The 20,389-nt window shown below is 47.4% G+C and overlaps 1 protein-coding gene across 4 annotated transcripts; it reads left to right on the top strand.

The window, feature by feature from the left end:
• Positions 1-1,090: 1,090 nt before the first annotated feature.
• On the top strand, positions 1,091-19,843 carry LOC146333525 (perilipin-3-like). Of its 4 annotated transcripts, none has more exons than XR_014786503.1 (9): positions 1,091-1,162; positions 10,213-10,285; positions 13,067-13,262; positions 14,167-14,249; positions 15,892-16,189; positions 16,796-16,995; positions 17,428-17,559; positions 18,021-19,349; positions 19,430-19,843. XR_014786503.1 is itself a non-coding variant. In XM_084826187.1 (9 exons), the coding sequence occupies exons 2-9, from the start codon at positions 10,220-10,222 to the stop codon at positions 19,493-19,495; spliced, it is 1,302 nt and encodes a 433-aa protein (XP_084682313.1). In that variant the 5' UTR covers positions 1,091-1,162; positions 10,213-10,219; the 3' UTR covers positions 19,496-19,842. The 4 variants fall into 4 exon arrangements, 2 of the variants coding, with proteins under 2 accessions (XP_084682313.1, XP_084682312.1); XM_084826187.1 differs by having other exon boundaries at positions 18,021-18,281; positions 19,430-19,842; XR_014786504.1 differs by lacking the exon at positions 17,428-17,559 and having other exon boundaries at positions 19,430-19,842.
• Positions 19,844-20,389: the final 546 nt, after the last annotated feature.

Below are 20,389 nucleotides of genomic sequence, written 5' to 3'. Positions count from 1 at the left end.
AACGTAATAAAGAAATTTAGCCATCACCGCTACTGAAACCCTTCAGTAGGGCTACCCAAACTGCCACGAAATGATCTTACATCCCCTCTACAAACCATATAACCTCGCAGCGGCTGCTGCATTCTATAGCAGGAAGTTCCACAGATTGCATGAAGAGGGGCTTTCTCTGGCCTGTGTGGAAAGACTGGGGTGACCCTAACTTCTAGTATAATGGGAGGGGAGAGGGACTTGTTTCAGGCCACACCCTGCTTAATTTTATACGCTTCTATCTAGCTGCCACCATCTCACTTAGATCACAACCCTGTGCATATTTAGACAAATATAGCTGGCTGGGAAATGCTGGAAGCTGTAAGACTTTTTTTCTGTCCAAATATGCATAGAATTGCACCCTTAGTCATTTTTGTAAAAAAATAAATAAATAAATTCAAACTCCACGAAAAGGACTTTATAAAAGCACAGCCTCTTTTTTATATTCATTTTGACTGTAAATTTCAGCAAAACAAAACAAATCACAAAAAGAAAACTATATATATATATATATATATATATAAAACCTATATGCATTAAAAATATCAATTTCAATTGGCTACAACATTCTAGAAAAAGTGGATTATACATAAACGTCAACAAAAGTACAATCCCACTATCTGCCTGCAGCGTGGCCAGACTTCCGCGTATGCTCCGGAGCACTCGTGTTGGTTTTTTTGTTTTATTATGATAATGGTACTTTAAAAAAAAAAAAAAAGCTTCATACCGGAGCTGAGTCTTGCTTTTCTTTTCTTCTTTTCCAATAATAGGACAGATTTAAGGGGCTTCAAATTACAGCCCTGGTCCTATTGAGACGGGATCGCTGTTCCTTCCAGGCGCGCGTTCCCACGACCCCCTCCAACCCACGCGTCGCAGAGAAATCCTGGCGGGTTTTTTTTGTTGTTGTTCTTTTTTGTCCTTTGCCTTCTGTAACAAGTTCGCAACGTGCTCGCTCACGGCCGCGTTCCGTCGCTCCCCATTGGCCGCGGCGGAGTCCTCCCCTCCGCTGATTGGCTGTGACGCTCTGCAATGTAGCAAAATTCCCGCACCGAAAGTTCTCACCACGCCCACTCCTGGGAGATGATCAGTCGCCCTCCAGACTTTCGTGGCAGCGTGGTCGTTTTATTCCCCCGGGGTAAGTGGAAGGTGGTTTTTTTTTTAAATGGTTCCAAGGGGATGATCTTATGCAATGGAGGGGTGGGTGTGCTGGGAAGTCACTTCCCCCAGATTCCCGGGTGGGGGGTGGGAGTTATTGTGGCAAACCACAGGTTTTGCCAGTAGAGGCTGGTGGCCCCAGTTTCGGCGGGGCTGTTTTCCATTCTGGGCGGAACCCTTTCCCCAAAATAGTTTCGGCACCTTGGATAGCTCCTATAGAGTTCTGACTGGAACCCAGAATGGAATCGCAGCCCCACCGAATTGAGAGCCTCCAAGCTTCCACTGGGTTGGGGGGGGGGGTAAAATGGGGTGGGCTTTGCTTCTGTTAATGGGAAGGGGCTTCGCCAACAGCACGGCTGTAGCGTCAGACTGCAAAATCCTCGCACTCCGGTTCTCTTCTTTCGCCTCCCCACACCCCTCTGTTCGGAACAAAGTTTAGGAATTTTGGATCTGTATTTAAAATACATTTAAAAAAAAAAAAAAGCCCAGCCCCCTAAATCGACTGTTTCTTCTCATTTCGAAGTCGCATGAGATAACAATCTCGTGACACCTTAACGTGTCTACTCAGAAGTAAGCCCTACCGAGTTCAAAGAGACTTACTCCCAGGAAATTGCGTGTAGGATGGCAGCTTTAAAAGGCCAGCATTTATGGCGGTAGAACCTGTCCTCTACGTTAAGGAGGCACTAGACTCTTTTGTGTCTGTTGCAACAGACTAGCACTGTGATCCACCAGCCTCCCAGAAATTGACAAGTGTTAAAATGCCTCTTGGATTATACATAAAAGTTTGTAAATACTTCTGAACTCAAAAATAACAAACAAAGGCGATTGATGACTGCAAATAATACAGTCATGTTGTGTGTCTGCATTTTAATGCAACTTCAGATCAAAATGCAATCCTATATAGGTCTACTCAGAAGTAAGCCCCACTGAGTTCAGTGGGTCTTACTCCCTGGTAAGTCTGCCCGTCTGCACCTTTAAAACTGCTGTTGGTTCTTTCTACAACCATAAAAGGAAAGGGGTCATCTATTGTTCCTGTTTTCTCGCACGTACACACACTGTTCGTTTTTGCTTCCAGAGTCTAGGTTTTTACAAACTTTTTAGCATGCTGCTAGTGCATTCTTTGTGCGCTGAGCGCATGTGGGCGTGTGGTTTTAATAGAAGCAGATCTGAATGAATTAGCCTTTCTCCTCTGCATTCCAGGGTTATTGAATCAAGTCTCTTTTGAGTCTTTAGAGAAAAAGAAAGCTTGGAAGCCACTGGGGCTTAAAGTCAGAGACAAAAGGGTTCAGCGTTGTGTCAAGTTAATAGATAAATGGGTAATAAGTTGGCAAGACAATTAAGGCACAATCCTATGCATGTTTAAACAGAAAAAGGTCCTACAATTCCCAGCATGCCCCAGCCATTTTCTGTCTAAACATGCAAAGGATTGCACCCTAAGTTGATAACGCCGGGCACCTGCGAGTGCTTTTAAGTCCACGGATCTCTCAATAAAATGGAAAATGTTCTAACTCCTGTTGAAACCAGTGGATTTTATGAATGAGTAATTTGGCCTGGATTTATTTGTTATATTTATTTAGTTGTTCCATTTATATCCCTCCTTTTCCTCCAAGGAGCCCAAGACAGCTTACATGACCCTCCTTCTCCTCTCCATTTTATCCTTACAACAAAAACCCTGTGAGGTGGGAGTCTGTGACTGTCATCCAGTGAGTTTCACAGCCGAGTGGGGACTTGAACCTGGGTCTCCCAAGTCCCACACTCTAACCAATACACCAACCTGGCTTTTAGTGTTAAGATGACCTCCAGAGCCTAACCACGTGTTCTCTTCCGCTGTTCAAGGGATCAGTGGAAGCCCGGTAAAACTTAAAGGCCGTTAGAAACCCATATCCTATTTAACAACTCTATTTAAAAAAAAAAAATGCTTAGCTATTACTTAGCTAGTAAAGGGGTGGGAAGCCTGTGGCCTTCCTGGTGTTCTTGAACTCCAACTCCCATCACCCTGCCCTTGCTAGCTGCAGCTGATAGGAGTTGGAGCCCAGCATCATTAGAGGGTTGCAGGTTCCCTACTCCCTGAACTGCTATCTGGTAATCTTTGGATCAGCCTTCCCCAAACTGGTGCATTTTGGACTACAACTCCCAGCATCTGGGATGTCCTGCTTGTGCATTTCCCACTGGAGGAACAGAATGATGGGCTAGATAGTCTTTGGTCTGATCCAGCAGGGCTCTTCTTCTGTCCTTATGCCCAATTCCCTGCGACGGGTGCTCAGAGACATGGTAGACATGCATTCCCTTTGGAGGATGTTGCCCATCACATCTCAGAACGAATCTCTGTTCTTGGCTTTGCCTTCTTCTAGCCAACTTCTGCTGGGGCCAGGTAACTTTCCACATTAGATCCAATTTGACCTTTGAATCGGATTTGGTACCTTGAGCAAATGGTAGAATTGAGGGGGGGTTCTAGGTTGCAGGTGGGCACCCCTTGGAGATGAGCTAATGTCATGTAGCGATTAGGGTGTCCTGCTAAGATTGGGAAACGCAATTCCCGCTCAGCCACAAATCTCAGTCTGCGCGCTCTCTCGCTCTCTCTCAGCCTCACCTACCTTGCAGAGTTACTGTGAAGATAAAAATACCACTTTGTGCTCCTGGGTAGAAGGGCAGGGATAGAAAAGTTAAAAGCAATAAAACCAGCAAAATACCTGATCTACTGCATTGCTGAGATTTAGTGGATCTATTTGAGAGAGGATTGTACATGAGAATGAGAGGCCAGGGGTTACAACCTGTGAATCCTTCAGGTCTCTCTCCTACTCGGTTTTTACATCAGTAAATTGGGACTATTATTGTCCCTTTGCACGGTGAACACCACTTATGAGGCACTTCGTAGCATTAAGCACTATATAAATAGGGAGAGTGGTTCAGGGCCAAACTTCTTGGTTTTTTGCCATTACTCCATGAGGGCTAGAAACTTAATGCTCTCTTCTGTGGGCCTTCAATTCTTACTGACTCAGAAAGTGTTGCTTAGTGTGTGCAGGTGTTGTGGTCTCTGTGAATCAAGTCTTGTCAGAGTTGTGTACGATTCTGTGCACTCGCTTCATTGCCTCTTCTTTCCAAATCGAGGTGTTTGTTTTGGGGAGGCCGGGTTGTTCCTGGCTGTAAGACATGTGAAAGCATGTTCAGGAAACGAAACCTTGTAGCTCATTCCACATTTTTTACTCTCCCCCCCCCCCCAAAGGAGGCAAGCATGCAATGAGATGCACAAACATAATCCTTGCTTGCATCTGTTTGTGTTCTGAGTTGGCAAAGGTTGACCTTTCTGGCACGGTGTTCTCTCGAAATGAGTAAGGCATTTCCGTGCTGGTGGCGAGCATCCCACTAGGGGAAAGTTAACTCCCTGGACAGACCTGAGCATGTCCAGCTGATGTGCCCAGGCTGTTTTTATTCTCTGCCTCAGGGCACCTTGTCGCCACCTTTCTGCTAACCGCGCGCAGCCCTTGACGGCAGGGTCATGGAACCTCTTTCAGCACGGGGGCCGCGTTCCAGTGGTCGGTGGGCCCAATGGCAATTGGGGTGGGGTCAAAATTCCCAAAATGCCAGCCAGATTTAGCTTCAAGCTCTTACTGCGAGCCCTGAAGCCTTAGGAGAGGCGTTGCAAACTTGCATCGGTGGTTGCAAGGGAAAAGGTGTGACCTTCTAGAGAACCCTGGAGGGCCAAATGAAAACCCCTGAGTAGCTGGATTTGGCCTCCAGGCCTGAGGTTCTGACCCCTTCTTTATGACCCTGGAACAGCTTCACCTGGGCCTTTCCCTCAACTCTTTTTCATCTCCTCTTCCATCATCTAACCCAGGTGATCTTGGACTCCAACTTCCGTCAGCCATGTTGGATGCCATGTTGCCTTGGGCATCTTTCCTGTGCTTACCTTGGCTCAACAGCATATCCCAGTGCCTTTTGATGCTTGGATGGCAGTTCCTTTTGGGGGGCTAGGAACATCGGAAGCTGCCTTATACCGACTCAGAGCATCAGTCCATCCAGCCCAATATTGTCAACACTGACTGGCAGCGGCTGCCAGATGGGACTCTTTCCTAGCCCTGCCTGGAGAATACGAGGCAGAAACCTGGGACTTTCTGCATGCAGAGCATGTGCGGTACCATTAACCCCCTTAAAATGAAATAAGTTTCTAGTCCTCTTGGTGTTGAGTCAAGACATGGTTTAAATAGGAGCATAGGAAGCTGTCTTCTACCAGGTCAGACCATCAGCCCAATATTATCTGCTACACTGATTGGCACCAACTGCAGGGGACTTTTCCCAGCATTACATGGAGATGCCGGGGATTGAACCTAGGACCTTCTGCAAGCAAAGCGGGGGCTCTACCACTGAGCTACAGCGCTTCCCTTGAAGAAGGACGTGTACTTCATTCTTACCCACAAAAGATATATGGATGTTCAAAGGGACAGGTTTAGAGGCATAGAATCCAGAACGTTGTGGTTATCTATCAATGGCTTCCTGTCAACACCACTGCAAAAGGAAAACTCCATCTACGAGTATTTATTATTTATATATGTATTTATTTCCAGTATTTTTCACCCAGTCTTCAACCCCTTCCAGAGCCACTTACCAAGGTAAATAATGAGACCTCACAATCTAAAAGGCATGGCACAAGAGGAAAAGGGATTGCGAGGGAGGAGGGGGGAAAAAGAGCAAAACTCGGGCACCAGTTCTTAGCTTCAAAGTTCTTCTTTCTGGCAGGGAGGGGCAGAAGAAAGTCCCTGCAACCGTTGCTTCTCTGGCCAGTGTCTGGGGCCAGGTTGGTTTCCTCCTTGCTGTGACGTTCTTTCTGGGGGCTTGAAAAAAATTGGGGACTCAGCAGATTAATAAAAAAAAAGTTTATTTAATTCTACTAATCAAAACACATAACTCAAATTTCAGTAATGGGTTTTCTTAAGTGCCGACCCCGGCATCAAATCCAGTGCTGTATTTTATGTAAATCGTGGGACTCTGAACCGGGGTCTTGTTAGCCTCTCTGATAATCCAGGTCTGGTACAAAACAGCCTCTTCTCTCAGTTGTCAGAAAGTACAGATATTCTCTTGCCACTTTTCCAGAGACCGCCTAAAAATGGCGCTCATGGGCTGCCGGTGGTCCTACAGTTGTACCCAGGACTAGACCCGGCTGAGGCCTAGAGGAACTGTTTTGTATGGGGATAGTGTGTTGGCTGTGCTTTGAAATATAAAGCCAAGTGTGAGGCGCAACTAAGTAATTGAACTGGGCATGTTTAGCCTTGAGAAGAGAAGACTGAGGGGAGACAGGATAATGCTCTTCAAAGGTGGTCTCAGAGAGGATCTCATCTCCATCATCCCAGAGTGCAGGACACGGAATAATGGGCTCCAGTGACAGGAAGCCAGATTCCGGCTGAACATCAGGAGAAACTTCCCAACTGCTAGAGCAATACGACAATGGAACCGATTACCTGGGGAGGTGGTGGGCTCTCCCACGCTGGAGGCATTCAAGACGAGGCTGGACAGCCACCTGTCAGGGATGCTCTGACTTGGATTCCTGCATTGAGCAGGGGGTTGGACTCGATGGCCTTGTAGGGCCCTTCCAACCCTACTAATCTATGATTCTAATTACAGTGTATCCTCAACCCCCTGGTGATGTGGGCACCCAGCATCAAGAGTAGGCATAGTTGGGCACCTACCTAGTGCCCACTCCCCAGCAGGGGCCCACTGAGTCCTTGGAGCTGCTCTTGTTCTTCGCCTTTGCAACCTGCTTGTACACCTGCCTCTCGCCTGGCCCAGACAGTGGTGGTGGAGAGAAGGAGGAGCGGGAGACGCCATGTCCTACTTGCTCCTGGCTCTCTGGCGGCCAAGCAAGCATTTGGTAGCCATGACGAGAAGGAAGGGGAGGAGGAAGAGCAGCTGGTGACAGTGGCAGTGAGGAGGGGGACTCGCTGAGGGAGGGGGCCTCAGGAGGGGGGTGTATTGGCCAATACCAGGAGTGTAGCCAAGCCATTTATAGTGTAAGAGGGGCCTAGAGATCCATAATGCTCACTTAAGTTCATTATTGGTGCAATTCCCTTGCTAATAAGCCTCTGAGCATGTGAAGATGATTCAAAGGGCCGGTAGCATAGCCTAGCACATTCCATACTAATGAGTGAGAGTGTTATCAAGCACTCTGCCTGGGAAGTGAAGTTTGTTTACAGGTGGCTGTGCTGAGAACCAAGTGTTGTTAGTTTATGATGGGAATGAACGCTACAGGGTGCTTGCTGCTGTTATACTGCTAACATGTGTGGTATAAAACCCATTTGGCCCAATGGCTCAGGGTTCAGAGAAGATGTCTGATCCAACCATTGGGTACGCCTGTGTGCTGTGAGTTACCCAATAAAGTATTCCTTGTAAGTAAAACTTTGAATCTGATGTATCACTATCTTGGCACCTCTAATCCAAGAGTTCGATGCCCATGGTCGGGGCAACACAGGGGGAAATCTACGAAGGCTGGATAACCACCCAAGGATCTGTAGTTTGAGGGGGGGAAGGTGGAGCCAGGAGAAGGGGGTGTAGCCAACTGGGACCCCCAGAGGGCCAAATTTCTCCACCCCTGCTATAGAACATCAACCCAGCTCAGCTCCTGATGAAGAGTTTTCCGCTTGGGCTGTTTTCCTATCTTGGATTAAAATCTAACCAGCCTCCGAGAGTTTCTCTCCAAATCCCCCATATAGGACTCAGAACACATAGTCCTTGAGCCCCTTAACACACCAAACCAGAATTGCGGGTCTGGTAAGATGGATTCTGGGGGGATTCGCTCAGATTAGAGAGCAGCTTTGTATTTGCAGTGCTGTGGAACAGTTCTGTTTGTTACCCTAACGCGACGCGTCACGCTGCATTTGCTTAAGACGGGCTAGAGTGTTAACTCAGTTGCAGCTTGAGATGCCATTGTTTGCTGCCTGCTTAATGGGACGTGGAATGACTAAAAAGACTTTTATTGACTGCACAGAGCACATGGCGGGGGAATATGCCAAAATACAAAAAGAGGAGCTTACGGTCAGAAAGTCTTTTTATTTATTTATTTATTAAATTTATTAATCGCCCATCTGGCTGGTCACCTGGCCACTCTGGGCGATGTACAAGCATATAATAAAACAGTTTAAAACAATAAAATTCTACAATAAAAAAACGTTTTCTAAAATACCCTAACCCACCCCACATGCCTGCCTGAACAACCACGTTTTTAATGCGCGGCGGAAGCTCATTAAAGAGAGGGCATGGCGGAGTTCCCTAGGGAGGGAGTTCCACAGAGTGGGGGCCACCACAGAGAAGGCCCTCTCCCTCGTCCCCACCAGTCTAGCTGTCCTGGCTGATGGGACAGAGAGAAGGCCATCCGAGGCTGATCTTGTTAAGCGGCCTGTCTGGTGTTTGTGGAGGCGCTCCTTAAGATAGGCTGGGCCGGAACCATATAGGGTTTTAAAGGTCAAAACCAACACCTTGAATTTGGCCCGGAAAACAACTGGTAACCAGTGCAACTCCTTCAGCACTGGAGTGATGTGATCTCACCGGCGGCTGCCTTTAATCAGGCGAGCCATTGCATTCTGTACCAGCTGCAGCTTCCGAACTGTGTTCAAGGGTAACCCCACATAGAGTACATTCTGGGTCAGTTGTGGGTAAACTCAAGACCAGGGGCCAAACTCACCTCACCTGGGGTTCCCCATCCAGTCATCTGGAGTTCTCCAGGAAGCCACGCCCCTTCTCTCTGGCCACACCCCCTTTCCCCCAACCACCGATCATTTGGTTGCTCCCTGGCAGTATTTCCTCATTCTAAAAAAAAATGGACGTGCCTCTCAGAGGTTCCCCACCCCTGGTCTAGGTCAGCCTTCCCCCTGACCTGGCGCCCTCCAGATGTGTTGAACTACAGCTCCCAAAGCTGGGGCTGATGGGAGTTGAGGTCCCAAAGACTTGGGGGGGCATCATGTTGTGGAACTCTTGTCTTAGGTAATGGTGGAGGTGGTGGTCTGATTTTGGAGCGTAGGTTGATCCCAAACAGGTGTAAAGCAAGAAGGGGGGAGCATGGTAATCTTTTTTCAACCCTGACTCGCTCCATTCCTGCCCGTAACCCCTTCACAGCTCTTTTTTCCCCAGGCTAGGCTTCAAGACCAGATGTGAAGGCCAGTAGAAAAGAAGCAGTTGGGGATGGGTGTCTTCCCAGGGATTTGTTTAGGTTGGAGATGAATTTCCTGCACTAAGGAGTTGGATCAGATGACCTCCAGAGACCCCTTCAAATTCCTAAAAACAAAATCCAAGAGGCTAGTCCACGTGGCCCTCAAACTGTGTCCCAGGAATTCTGGAATTCTTTGGAAGTTTATCCTGGGAGGCGAGGTTCCCTGAAAAGAGCAATTGCCCGCCACTGCTAATATTCCCCTCTAATGCGAATTCCCAGTGGGGAAGGGGATTTGAGGCAGTGTGTGTAAGGAGGACTCCAGTTTGGGGGCAGATGTGTAACTTGGGGGGCCTGCAAATACAGTGCCTGAGGAGAGGGCTGAATTTCTTCCCAAAGCTGGGGGTGGGGGATACGCCATAGGTGGCTGCTCTCTTTAGCTCCACTTGGAGCAGAGCTTCTCTTCATGCCCTATAACATGGTCAGCATGGCCAGGCACCTGCTGAGGCCCAAGTCCCAACAGGGGGCCCCACAACCAAGACACACACACCAGGGGTCTGCTGTTTCTCCTGGCTGTTGCCACCTGTTTTACCCACCCTCTGATGCAGAGAAATGAGCCAGTGCCTATGGGAATGCCCCTCAAAACCTCAAGCTAGCATTTAGCTAGGAGCTGTACGATGCTGCTGCCTGCTGCTGTTCCAGGGGATTTCGAGGTTCCACTTGGGTAAATTAGCTGTCGATAGAACCGTTTCACCTGAATTCGTGCAACTTTTATTTATTTCAAGTCCCCCAGATGTAGTGTCCCTCGCTGTATCATGTGTCAGGGAGTTCCCTAAGTTTCACCATGCATTGTGGGAAGACAGATCCTCTCCTGATGGGCTCCTCTTTTTCCCTCTTAGTTGCGCCATGTCGTCAGAAGAAAGCAGCGTGGAGAACCAAACCGCCCCTGCAAGCAAAGAGCCAGAACAACAGGTACATTGTCGTGAGTCTCGACCTCCGATTTGGAGCTTAGCGAGAGGCCAGTAAATCTGTGAAGTCCTTTTACCAGTCAGTTTGTCAGATTTCCACACCTTAAAATATGTTCAGTCCTATTTCCGCATTGACTTGCAAACTGTTTTTAAACATGCACGGGAATTCATACGTGGTCTTGTACACATCTCATCAAGTATATACATTTTATTTATTTTTTTGGTACAGAGGTTTCCAATTGTATGCATTTTAATGCGCTTTTTAATTAAAAAATGTACGCATTCCCTCCCCAAAGGTTAAAAGTGTGATCTTCTGCACACATTTTCTTAATATACGCATTTTTTGATGTGTATCTTTACATTGTCAGGTTGAAGCTCAATGTTCAGGGAAAACATAGATTTTCAGAGCTCGCCTGTGTTCTGGTACATGCTTTGGTTCAGGGAGTGCATATTAGGTATGCAGTCTGACCAAATTTCTCACCTTTCCTTAATCAGCAGCTTGCAGTCTCTGGGCTATAATCAGCCCCTTTCCTCCCTCGGTTACCAAATATGTCTGCCCCTCTGTTTCAGGTGGGAAATATGAGCCGGGTTGGTGTAGTGGTTGGAGTGTTGGACTGGGACTTGGGAAGTCTAGCTTCTAGTCCCCACTTGACTATGAAGCTCACTGGGTGACTTTGGGCCAGTTCCTGACCCTCACCCTCACCTACCTCACAGGGTTGTTGTGAAGATAAAAAGGGAGAGGAGGAGGGGCATGAAAGCCGCCTTGGGTTCCTTGCAAGAGGGGTGGGGGGAGGGGGAAATCTGGGATACAAATGTAATAATAAATAAATTGAATGCAAAGTATTCGTGCCTTTCTTATTTTTTGGAAGGAAGCCTCCTTCACCAGCACCGATGTGGTATGGAACACTTCCCCTCCTATATTTTTTTTTTTTCTCCCATGAAAACATTTCCATTTTAAGTAATACATTGTTTCCTTAAAAACTCCTAATCAGTGGATACAATATAAGTTGAATGGGAATAACCTGAATAGATACAATACCCTTCAAATTGTGTCTTTGTACCTGAAAGCTGTACCTTTTTTCCAGGTCTCCAGGAAGCATGCATATTTATGCACACAGAATTCTAATCCTGCTAAAAGGGGTTGGGGGAGGGGGGGGACAGACTTCATTTCCTTCAGATGTAAACAATGCAACTCAATAGCACAGCTTTCCACTGCAAAAACATTGCAGTTACTTGGGTTAAACATTTCCTAGTAAAACTTTGAACTTGACCATAACATTGAAACCACTATTAGCGCAATCCTTTGCGTGTTTTACTCACGAGCAAGTCCTTCTGTGTTCAAACTGGGCTTGTTCTCCAGAAAGTAGCTATAAGATTGCAGCATCAGGATACTTTTCGGTTGGATTTTTTTCCCCTAAACAAATTTGGCTGTTTGAAAAACATTTATGAGGTGGCATTTTTTAGTATTTTGTTTACTCAGTTCATTTAAACATACCAGATGGGATCACAACCGGAATGGTGCACCACAATAGTCTTTGGATCCAGAATTTTCTGGAAAACCCACTTCACTGCCCACAAAGTAAAGGAATCCTGTACTTCTCTCTGCTGCTACTCCTTCCAAAATGGGATTTCTTTGGTAAAACTCTGTGGTTATACTTCTGTTCTACCACACGATGGTGCACATCTGAGAAACGGCCACTGAAGAACTGCAGTTCTCATCTCTTGGAAATGCTTCCCTTCCCTTTTCTTTTCTTTTCCTTTCTTTTAAGCCCTAATATGTCAGTGTAACCCCAAGATCTGCTTGGGCAAAACTGGAATTTAATTTCAAAGTGTGTGAATGGTAGCTATTACCAAATTTCTGAGTTGTCTTTGTAAACAGATATACTTTAAAGCAGGGTATAAATAATAATTTAGACATAATAATTACAAATAATAAATAACAGTCATTAATGTTATTGTTAATAAATAATAATAATAATCATTACTAATAATTAATTATGTTGTTCTCCTTTTGGGACCAGGTGAAGACCTTTTTATTTTCCCAGGCTTTTTAGCACTCTAGTCTTTTAGCTCTGCTGTTTTAAATCTGTATTTTAAATCTCTTCATTGCTGCTAGGTTTTATCCTGGTTGTACTTTTATATTGTAGTTTTAAGCTTTTATACTTTATATTGTTTTATGCTGTGCTTGTAGTTTTAATTTTTGTGAACCACCCAGAGAGCTTCGGCTGTTGGGAATGTCATCATTAGAAATGTCATCAATCAATCAGTAATTGTTAATAATCATTGTTAATTATTAACAGTCATTGTTAATAATGTGTATTCATTATTAATGATTAATAATGACTCATTATTAATTATTATTAATAAGAAAAAGAAAAGTGGGAATCTGCAATAAAATCTTATATTGACCATGCTTGCTGAGGTTGATGGCAATAGTCCAACACAGCTTGAGAAAGGTGACTATAAGCTGTACAGAGTTAAGGAAAGCCATTGCATCTGCTACCCACCTCCAATTTTCTGACTTTTTTCCAACTGACAGTTGGCATTTTGTAGTGACTAAGCGTGTTCTGTGCTCATGGGGTTGGGGGGGGTGCTCTCTTTTGTGTTTTTTGTTTTTCCTTGCAAACCATTCCGGTTCCCCTAAACACCAGTACCTCCCTCTTGTTTCCTGGTGCCCCTGTTTTGGCTCCAGTCCTGTTGGCACTCACCACTCAAGTTCACTATTAGAGGGAATGATACACATCCAACGTATAATTCTTCCTTTTTTTCTTCCTTCCCTTGGCAGAATGTGGTCAGCCGGGTAGCCAGCCTGCCATTGGTTAGCTCGACCTGTGACATGGTCTCCTCAGCTTACGCCTCCACGAAAGAGACCCACCCTTACCTCAAGTCCGTCTGCGACGTGGCAGAGAAAGGGGTGAAGACCATCACGGCTGCAGCCGTTAGTGGTGCCCAGCCTCTCTTGACCAAGCTGGAGCCTCAGAGTGGGTGAACACAGCTTTATTGCCTGTCTTGTGTATTTGGAGTGGGGGAGCAGACCATCGTGCACTTCCTTGGAGTCCAGGGGCTTGTCTCTCCTTGGCGCAATTCCAATCTGTCTCTCTAATTCTATGAGAAACTGGCACAGATATTGAACATAGAAGTCTCCACTGGTCACTGTCTTTTGTATGGTTGTATTCTACTTCTTGCTGTTCGCAGGCTGTGCAGGGCACTTGCCTACCTTGCCCAAATACAAGGCTGGCATCAAGGGTAGGCCTGGTCGGGCACTTGTCAAGGGCCCACACCCAGCAGGGGCCCACTGGCAAGAGCCCCTGGAGTTGCTCCTCCTCTTCACCAGTGCAACCTGCTTGCTCACCTACCTCTCGCTCTGGCCCAGGGGTGGGGAGAAGGAGGAGTGGGAGAGGCCATTGCTGACTTGCTCTCTGTGTAACAAGCAAGAGAGTGGTAGCAGTGGTGAGGAAAAGGAGCAAGAGCAACTGGTGATGATGGTGGTGAGAAGGCAAACTCACCAAGGGAGGGGGCCCATGAAGGGTGTTTTGCCCAAGGTCCCTCCAAAACTGGGAGCCAGCACCGTCCGAATCCCTGATTGCTGGAAACCTTACCCAGCCATCTCCCTGGCTTCTCAGCTTTACCCAAATGTCAACCCTCTGCTTTCAAAGCTGTCTCCTAGCAGCTATGAGGACTAGCAACTTGGTGGGGCATATCTTTGCAGCTATGTTGGCTGGAAAATTGTGAAGAATGGAACCCTCGGGCTCCCAGTCAACATCATCCAAGTGAACGGTATGCCTTTGCATTTCCTGGGTGCTTCTGAAATGAATTGTCCACTTTCAACTTGGTTCTTCTTTCCAAAAGATTCTGTTGGTAGCAGTTAACACTCTCTCTCTCTAGTTGCAACAGCTAATGAGTATGCGTGCAAAGGGCTGGATAAGCTGGAGGAAAAACTACCCATCTTGCAACGGCCATCTGAGATGGTTAGTACTACACCAACACAACTGAACCTGTGTAGTAGTCGTAATAATAGCCCCTGTCGAGGAAGGAGGGAAGGAGGATCCCCACCACCAGGACCAGCCCCAACCTCCCTGTGCGGGAGGACTGCCCAGGACCCAATCTCAGGATCCCCTTCCCTAAAACAGGACTGGCCAAACCTAGCCTTTCAGTCCCCCAAAATACCCAGTAGCCACCCTCCTAAGCCAAGAGACACTGAGATTAGCACTAAGGTTATGCAGAGAGACCACACCAACTACAGGTTGGATAAAGGTTTATTAAGATCAAGAGAAAGGGGTAAAGAGAAAGGGAAGAATGGAAGTAGCAGGTTACACAGAGGGTACAAAGCTAAATCACTTAACTATAAACAGGGAGCTTCATGAATGTACACCCAAGCAAAATAATAATAAATCTACCTCGTCTATCCTTGCATACCTAAGTATGGATCCCCCCAGATAGCGACCAGCTGTCTGCAGGTCCAGGACCACCAGGGTGAAGGGAGACACCATGCCTCAACCCTAGCCCACTTTAGATGCCCAACCCTGGCAACTCAGGGCAGATTTTGCTTCAGCCAATCACTGGCTCAGTCCCTGGGTGGACCTCCCTGGCCTCCAAGAGGCTGGGACTCCCCACGAACTCCAGCTGTTCTCATTTCCCAATTTGCAAGGGCTGCGCCTGGCCTTGGGCAAAGGGACGAGGAGCCTTTAGATAACACAAAATCCCAGGTGGTTACATCCGATGTGACAGCCTCACCCGATCTTATGGCGGAAAGCAGGCCATTATCCTTGACAGTCCCCCTTTCAGCATTTTCACCCTCCCAAGGCACTGTGCCATTGGCAAACCAGCGGTGTAATACGACTAAAAGCTATTAAAGCAATAAAATAAGCAAGCAATATTAAAATAACAGCAAGAGAAAACCATGATTAAAATACAGAGCGCCCAAATCACCCCACAACAGACTGGAATAAAGTTTTTTTTAGGGCTTTCCCAAAAGCCAATGAAGATGTATATTTCTGGTAGGGCACCTCCCATGTGTGCACACATTTCATATGCACACACACGGTGCAAATAGCACTTTTTCTTTCGTCTTTTTAGCAGTGACACATCTCAACCTTTGGCCTGCACTACAGAATGTCTTAACGACCATGGTTTGTTTTTTTTTAAAGGACTTTGTGAAATGTAGTTTGTAAGCTGTTTGTTTTGTTTTTTAAAAGGGTCCCAAAAGGCAATGGGTCAAGCCAAATAGGTGTTTTATTTCACAATAATAAACAGTGCCAAGGTGTTTTGGATGGCATATAGGTCCTTCTGGGAAATTCAGTGCTTATCACATTAGCACTGGAGACTGGAGTTTGAAGAGCAAGCATTATCGAATGTGGTCACACTGAATTTCCCTGAAGGAGGACCTACATTTGGTCCAAAACACATTGGGACTGTTTCTTATTTTGGCATAAAACACCTCTTTTGCTCGTCCTACTGCTTTTTGGCAACCTTTGTGGGGTTTCCCATTTTATTGAATTTTTAAAGTGTCCATTTTGGGACCAGAATTGAGGGTTGAAGGGGCATGTGCCATTGTCCTGTATCCATGTGTTGCTTCTCATATTTGCTCGCTTCCCTCTCCTAATTTTCCAGGTGGTGGCAGACACGAAGGAGCTGGTGTCCACCAAAATGACCGGAGCCAGGGACGCCGTCTCCAGCACCGTCAACGGCGCCAGGGGGGTCATGAGCAGCAGCGTGAGTGGAGTGATGGACATGGCCAAAGGGGCTGTGCAGGGCAGCGTGGAAATGACCCGGTCGGTGGTGGCTGGTGGCGTGAACACGGTCATGGGGTCCAGAGTGGGACAGATGGTGGCAACAGGCATGGATGCAGTGCTAGGCACGTCCGAGAAGCTGGTGGATCATTATCTCCCGATGACCGACCAAGAGTTGGGTGCGTGTAATCCTCCTATGGATGTGTCAGACTACAGCTCCCATCAACCCTAACCAGCATGCTGGGAATTATTGCCCAACCCATCTGGAGGGCACCAGGTTGGGGGACGGTTGAGCTAGAGCAAGAGTGAGGAACCTTTTTTCAGCCTGAGGGCTGAATCCCGTTACAGAGAAGTTCTTGGGGGGGGGGTGCATTCCAGTGGTGGGTGTGGCCAAAGGCAAAAGGGGTGGGGCCAAAAATGCAACAGACACCGGCATATTGTAGCTTCAAGCGCTTCCTGCCAGTAACCAAGCCTTGGAAGATGCATTTTGACCTTCTGGAATGGGGAAAAATGGCACAAAAGCAGGAAACCACCCAGCATTCCGTGGTTGGAAGAAAGGGGGTAGGGTTAAGTGAAGGGGGTGGGGCCATCTGGGGAATCCCAGAGGACCAGATAGGGGCCCAAGGAAACCTTGGTATTCTTTACACTTTTGGCCCCGCCCCTTTGCTCTCAACCCCACCCACCGCTGGAATGCGTCCCCCAAGAGTTTCTCCAAAATTGAATTTTGAGCAGGCTGAAAGAGGTTTGATACCCCCACTATAAGCCATTTTTCCTCCCTCTCTCAGCCGAATTGGCCACCTCAGTCGAGGGCTTCGAGATGGCCACAGTGGAGCAGCAGAAAGAGCAGGGGAGCTATTTCGTGCGCCTGGGGTCGCTCTCCAGCAAGCTCCGTCACCGGGCCTACCAGCATTCCCTGGCCAAGCTGAAAGATGCCAAGCAGGGCACCCAAGATGTCCTGGCCCAGCTTCACCAAACCATCGAGTTGGTAAGAATGCCCGGCCAGGGATGCTAGAAGCTTCGTATTCAACCCCGTACACGCTGAGCTCCTTAACTGGGCCACTGAGTCTTCATTCCTGGCTGTTGCTTGCATGCCATTGGCGGAGTTGCTGTGATGTCACAGAATGCTTCATTGACCAAACAGGGCCATTTCCTTGAGGAAAGCAGGGCTTGGCTTGACTTGGTGCTGCAGGGTGGGGAGATGCCCTAGAGATGGGGACACTACATGGGCAGGCGCTGGGGGTTCAGGGCTGAGGGAGAAAAGGGAAACCAGGGAAGCACAGAAATGCTGCTCAGATCTCCCTGACATGGGAGCTCATATGTATTTGCTGGGAGGTGCATGAGTGAATTATGGAGAGAGAGGAAAAAACTTCTGGTGGGTTCTCTCCTCTCTCCCACCCTTTTCGTCCTTTTTTGTCAGATTGAACATGTAAAACAGGGTGTGGACCAGAAACTTCAGGGCGGTCAGGCGAAACTACACCAGATGTGGCTGGACTGGAACCAGAAGCAAACTGGGAGGGATGAGCCATTGGACTCATCAGTGCAGCCAGAGGTAGCTTGTCTCTCTCCCTTCCTCTGGTTGGGAGAGAGCCCCTTTTTTGTTAGGAGCCATTTCCCCCATCCCTTGAACTGGGAGCCTCATACGTGCCATGTAGCTCAGAGCTTCTGGTCTGCTTGTGAATTCCTAGCTCCTCCCCACCTACCCCCACTCACCCCGTTTTTGTGTTTTTCCGAAAGATTCAAGGCCCTATTGATAATGGAAACCATTAAGGAGGCATGGGGGGAGGGGTCACTGTAGGGCAGGCGTGAGCAACTGTGAGAGGTCTGGAGGCCACCTTCACCACACACACCCTGCAAGCCACTCCACAGTCCACAGAAAATGGGGAAACCCGCCCCGCAAAAACCCGCATTTTGTTTTCCTGAAAAGAATATTATGGCATGGCAGCAACCGCATGTCACCCAAGCATGCTGTATGTGGTTACAAACCAATTTCATTATCTTTGTATCTTATAGGTCGAGTCCCAGACTCTGACAATGTTCCGGGGCCTCACCCATCAGCTACAGCTCTCTTGCCTGACCCTCATGTCCAGCGTCCAAGGGCTTCCTGCCAGCATCCAAGACAAAGTCCAGCTGGTCCGCCACACCGTGGAGGAGCTCCACTCTGCCTTCTCAGCGGCCAACTCCTTCCATGACGTGCCCACCACCATCTTGCTCCAGAGCCGTGAACGGATCACCAAAGCTCGCGGGTCTGTGGACGAGATGGTGGACTATGTGGTCCAAAACGTCCCTCTGCCATGGGTGGTGGGTCCCTTTGCCCCCAGTTTGGTGGAACGTCCTGACGTGCCAAGTGCCGACAACAGGATGGCCAGCGATGGCATCCAAGTCCATGAAAAACCCAACAAGAAACCTGATAGTCCACAAGAGGAATCATCTGAGCCGACGAAGGGCCCTTAAGAGCGTCTCTGGTTTTCAAAAGTATGCCGTGGCTCCCAAGAACTCTGGGAATTGTCTTGCAGGAGGGCCGGAGGTCTCAAAGGTCTTCAGTGCTCTTGCAAAATGGCAGTTCCCAGGAGCCTTTGAGTGAGCCCAGGTTGAACGGCATCTGTCTCGTTTTAGATGTGCCTTTTTTAGAATCTTTTGACTTGCAGTGAAGCGCAAGCCTCCCGAATCATAGGCCAGCTTTGTGTGTTTGTATGAATAAAGCGGCTGTAAACGTAACATAACTGTGCCTCTGGACTAACATGGATGGTGGTAGTAACCCTGGTACCAGGCCAAGATCCTTGATGCCAAGCCGTTCTGCTCTTTCCAAAGTGGATCCACCATCTTTTTTAAATCGCCCTGTGGCACTCCCTCTCTCGCACACCCTTTTCCTGAGGCTGCACAGTTCCCTGATGAATCAAGAAAGAGAAAAGTCATCCGGTGTTTCTTTCCACCACCACTCATTTAAGGGTATTTCAAAGCATCCTGAAATTAGACTGTGGCCTGAATTTTTCAAATGGAGAAAAGAGGGTTTGGTTGATGTACCTAATCTTGGGGCTACTAGAATTTCTGGATTTATTATTTGTGGAGCAGAAGGGCAGGAGGGATGAGGATGAAATCTCTAATTTGGTTGGAAGGAACCCTGCAGCCTTGTTTGCGCTGAACCCCTTTAATTTTTTAGGAAATCTGAAAAGGAAAACTAGGAAATGTCATTTCTCTAAAGCGGCCTTCTCTAACTGGTGGAACATAAGGTGTGTTGAACTACAGCACCCATTAACAGCCATGTTGGCTGGGGTGATGGGAGTTGTAGTCCCACACATTTGGAGGTTAGGGAAGCCTTCTCTAAACATTAGCACAGGGGTGGCCATTCCAGATGTTTTGGCCTACAACTCCCCTCAGCCTTAACCAGCATAACCCATGGTGGGGGGTTATGGGAGTTGTAGGCCAAAACATCTTGCCCACCCCTCTATTCATGGAATGTCTCATCCTTTGCCTCTCAACCAACATAGCTTTCAATTTTCCCCAATGCCTTTTCCACTCCAACAGATTTTCCATGTTTTAACACTTCTCACGGCCTTTGGGGATAATCTGTCATCAGCGTGGCTACATTTCACTTTTTTCCCTCTCCTCACATGTTGTTGAAAAGATGCAACTGCCGTGGATCTGTTTTGGTTCTGGTATGGATCTTACACAGGGTTCAATGAGGTGGATTTTTTTTATAACTGAATCCATATTGGGCCAAGGACTGGCCATTCCAACCAGTCTCCTGAAGCGCCGGTAACAATTTGTACCACTGTAGAATGGCCAGTGTCTTTAATTATTTTGTTTTTCCAAAATAAAAATGTTTCCGAACTGCATTCTGATGAGTTTGTTAAAAATCAGTGCCATCCCCTGGCTGGGAAGGACTCTCTTGGTAGATGACAATACATAAAAGATCCAAAGGTCTCACTAGTCCAGCATTCTGTTCCCAAAGTGGCCAAACAGATGCCCCAATTGGAAGCCCACAAGCAGGACTTGACTGCAATAGCACCCTTCCGCCCATGTTCCCCAGCAACTGGGATTGACAGGCATACTGGGTGAAATCCCCCACACAAATCCTACTTAGAGTAGACCCATTGAAATGAATGGCACTTAAATTAGTTTGGCTTAAGTCTCATTCATTTTAATGGGTCTACTCTAAGTAGGACTTACATTGGATTTTACCCAGTTCCATAGGTAATATATAACCAATGTGAGTAGTAGCCCTTAATAGCTTTATCCGCCATGAATGTGTCTAATCCCCCTTCCCGCCCTATGATTCTATGAGGTTCTATGAGCCGTTGGTGGCCATCACCACATACTGTGGTAGCAAATTCCATAGTTTGACTATGTGCTGTGCAAAGAACTCCTCCCTTTGATCTGCC

The sequence above is a fragment of the Heloderma suspectum genome, chromosome Z, assembly GCF_057233095.1.
Source record: "Heloderma suspectum isolate Gila_16-S chromosome Z, 16-S_ref, whole genome shotgun sequence".
Classification (NCBI taxonomy): Eukaryota; Metazoa; Chordata; class Lepidosauria; order Squamata; family Helodermatidae; genus Heloderma; species Heloderma suspectum.
Note: the sequence above shows the minus strand (reverse complement) of the source record. Positions and strands in the feature narration are given on the sequence as shown.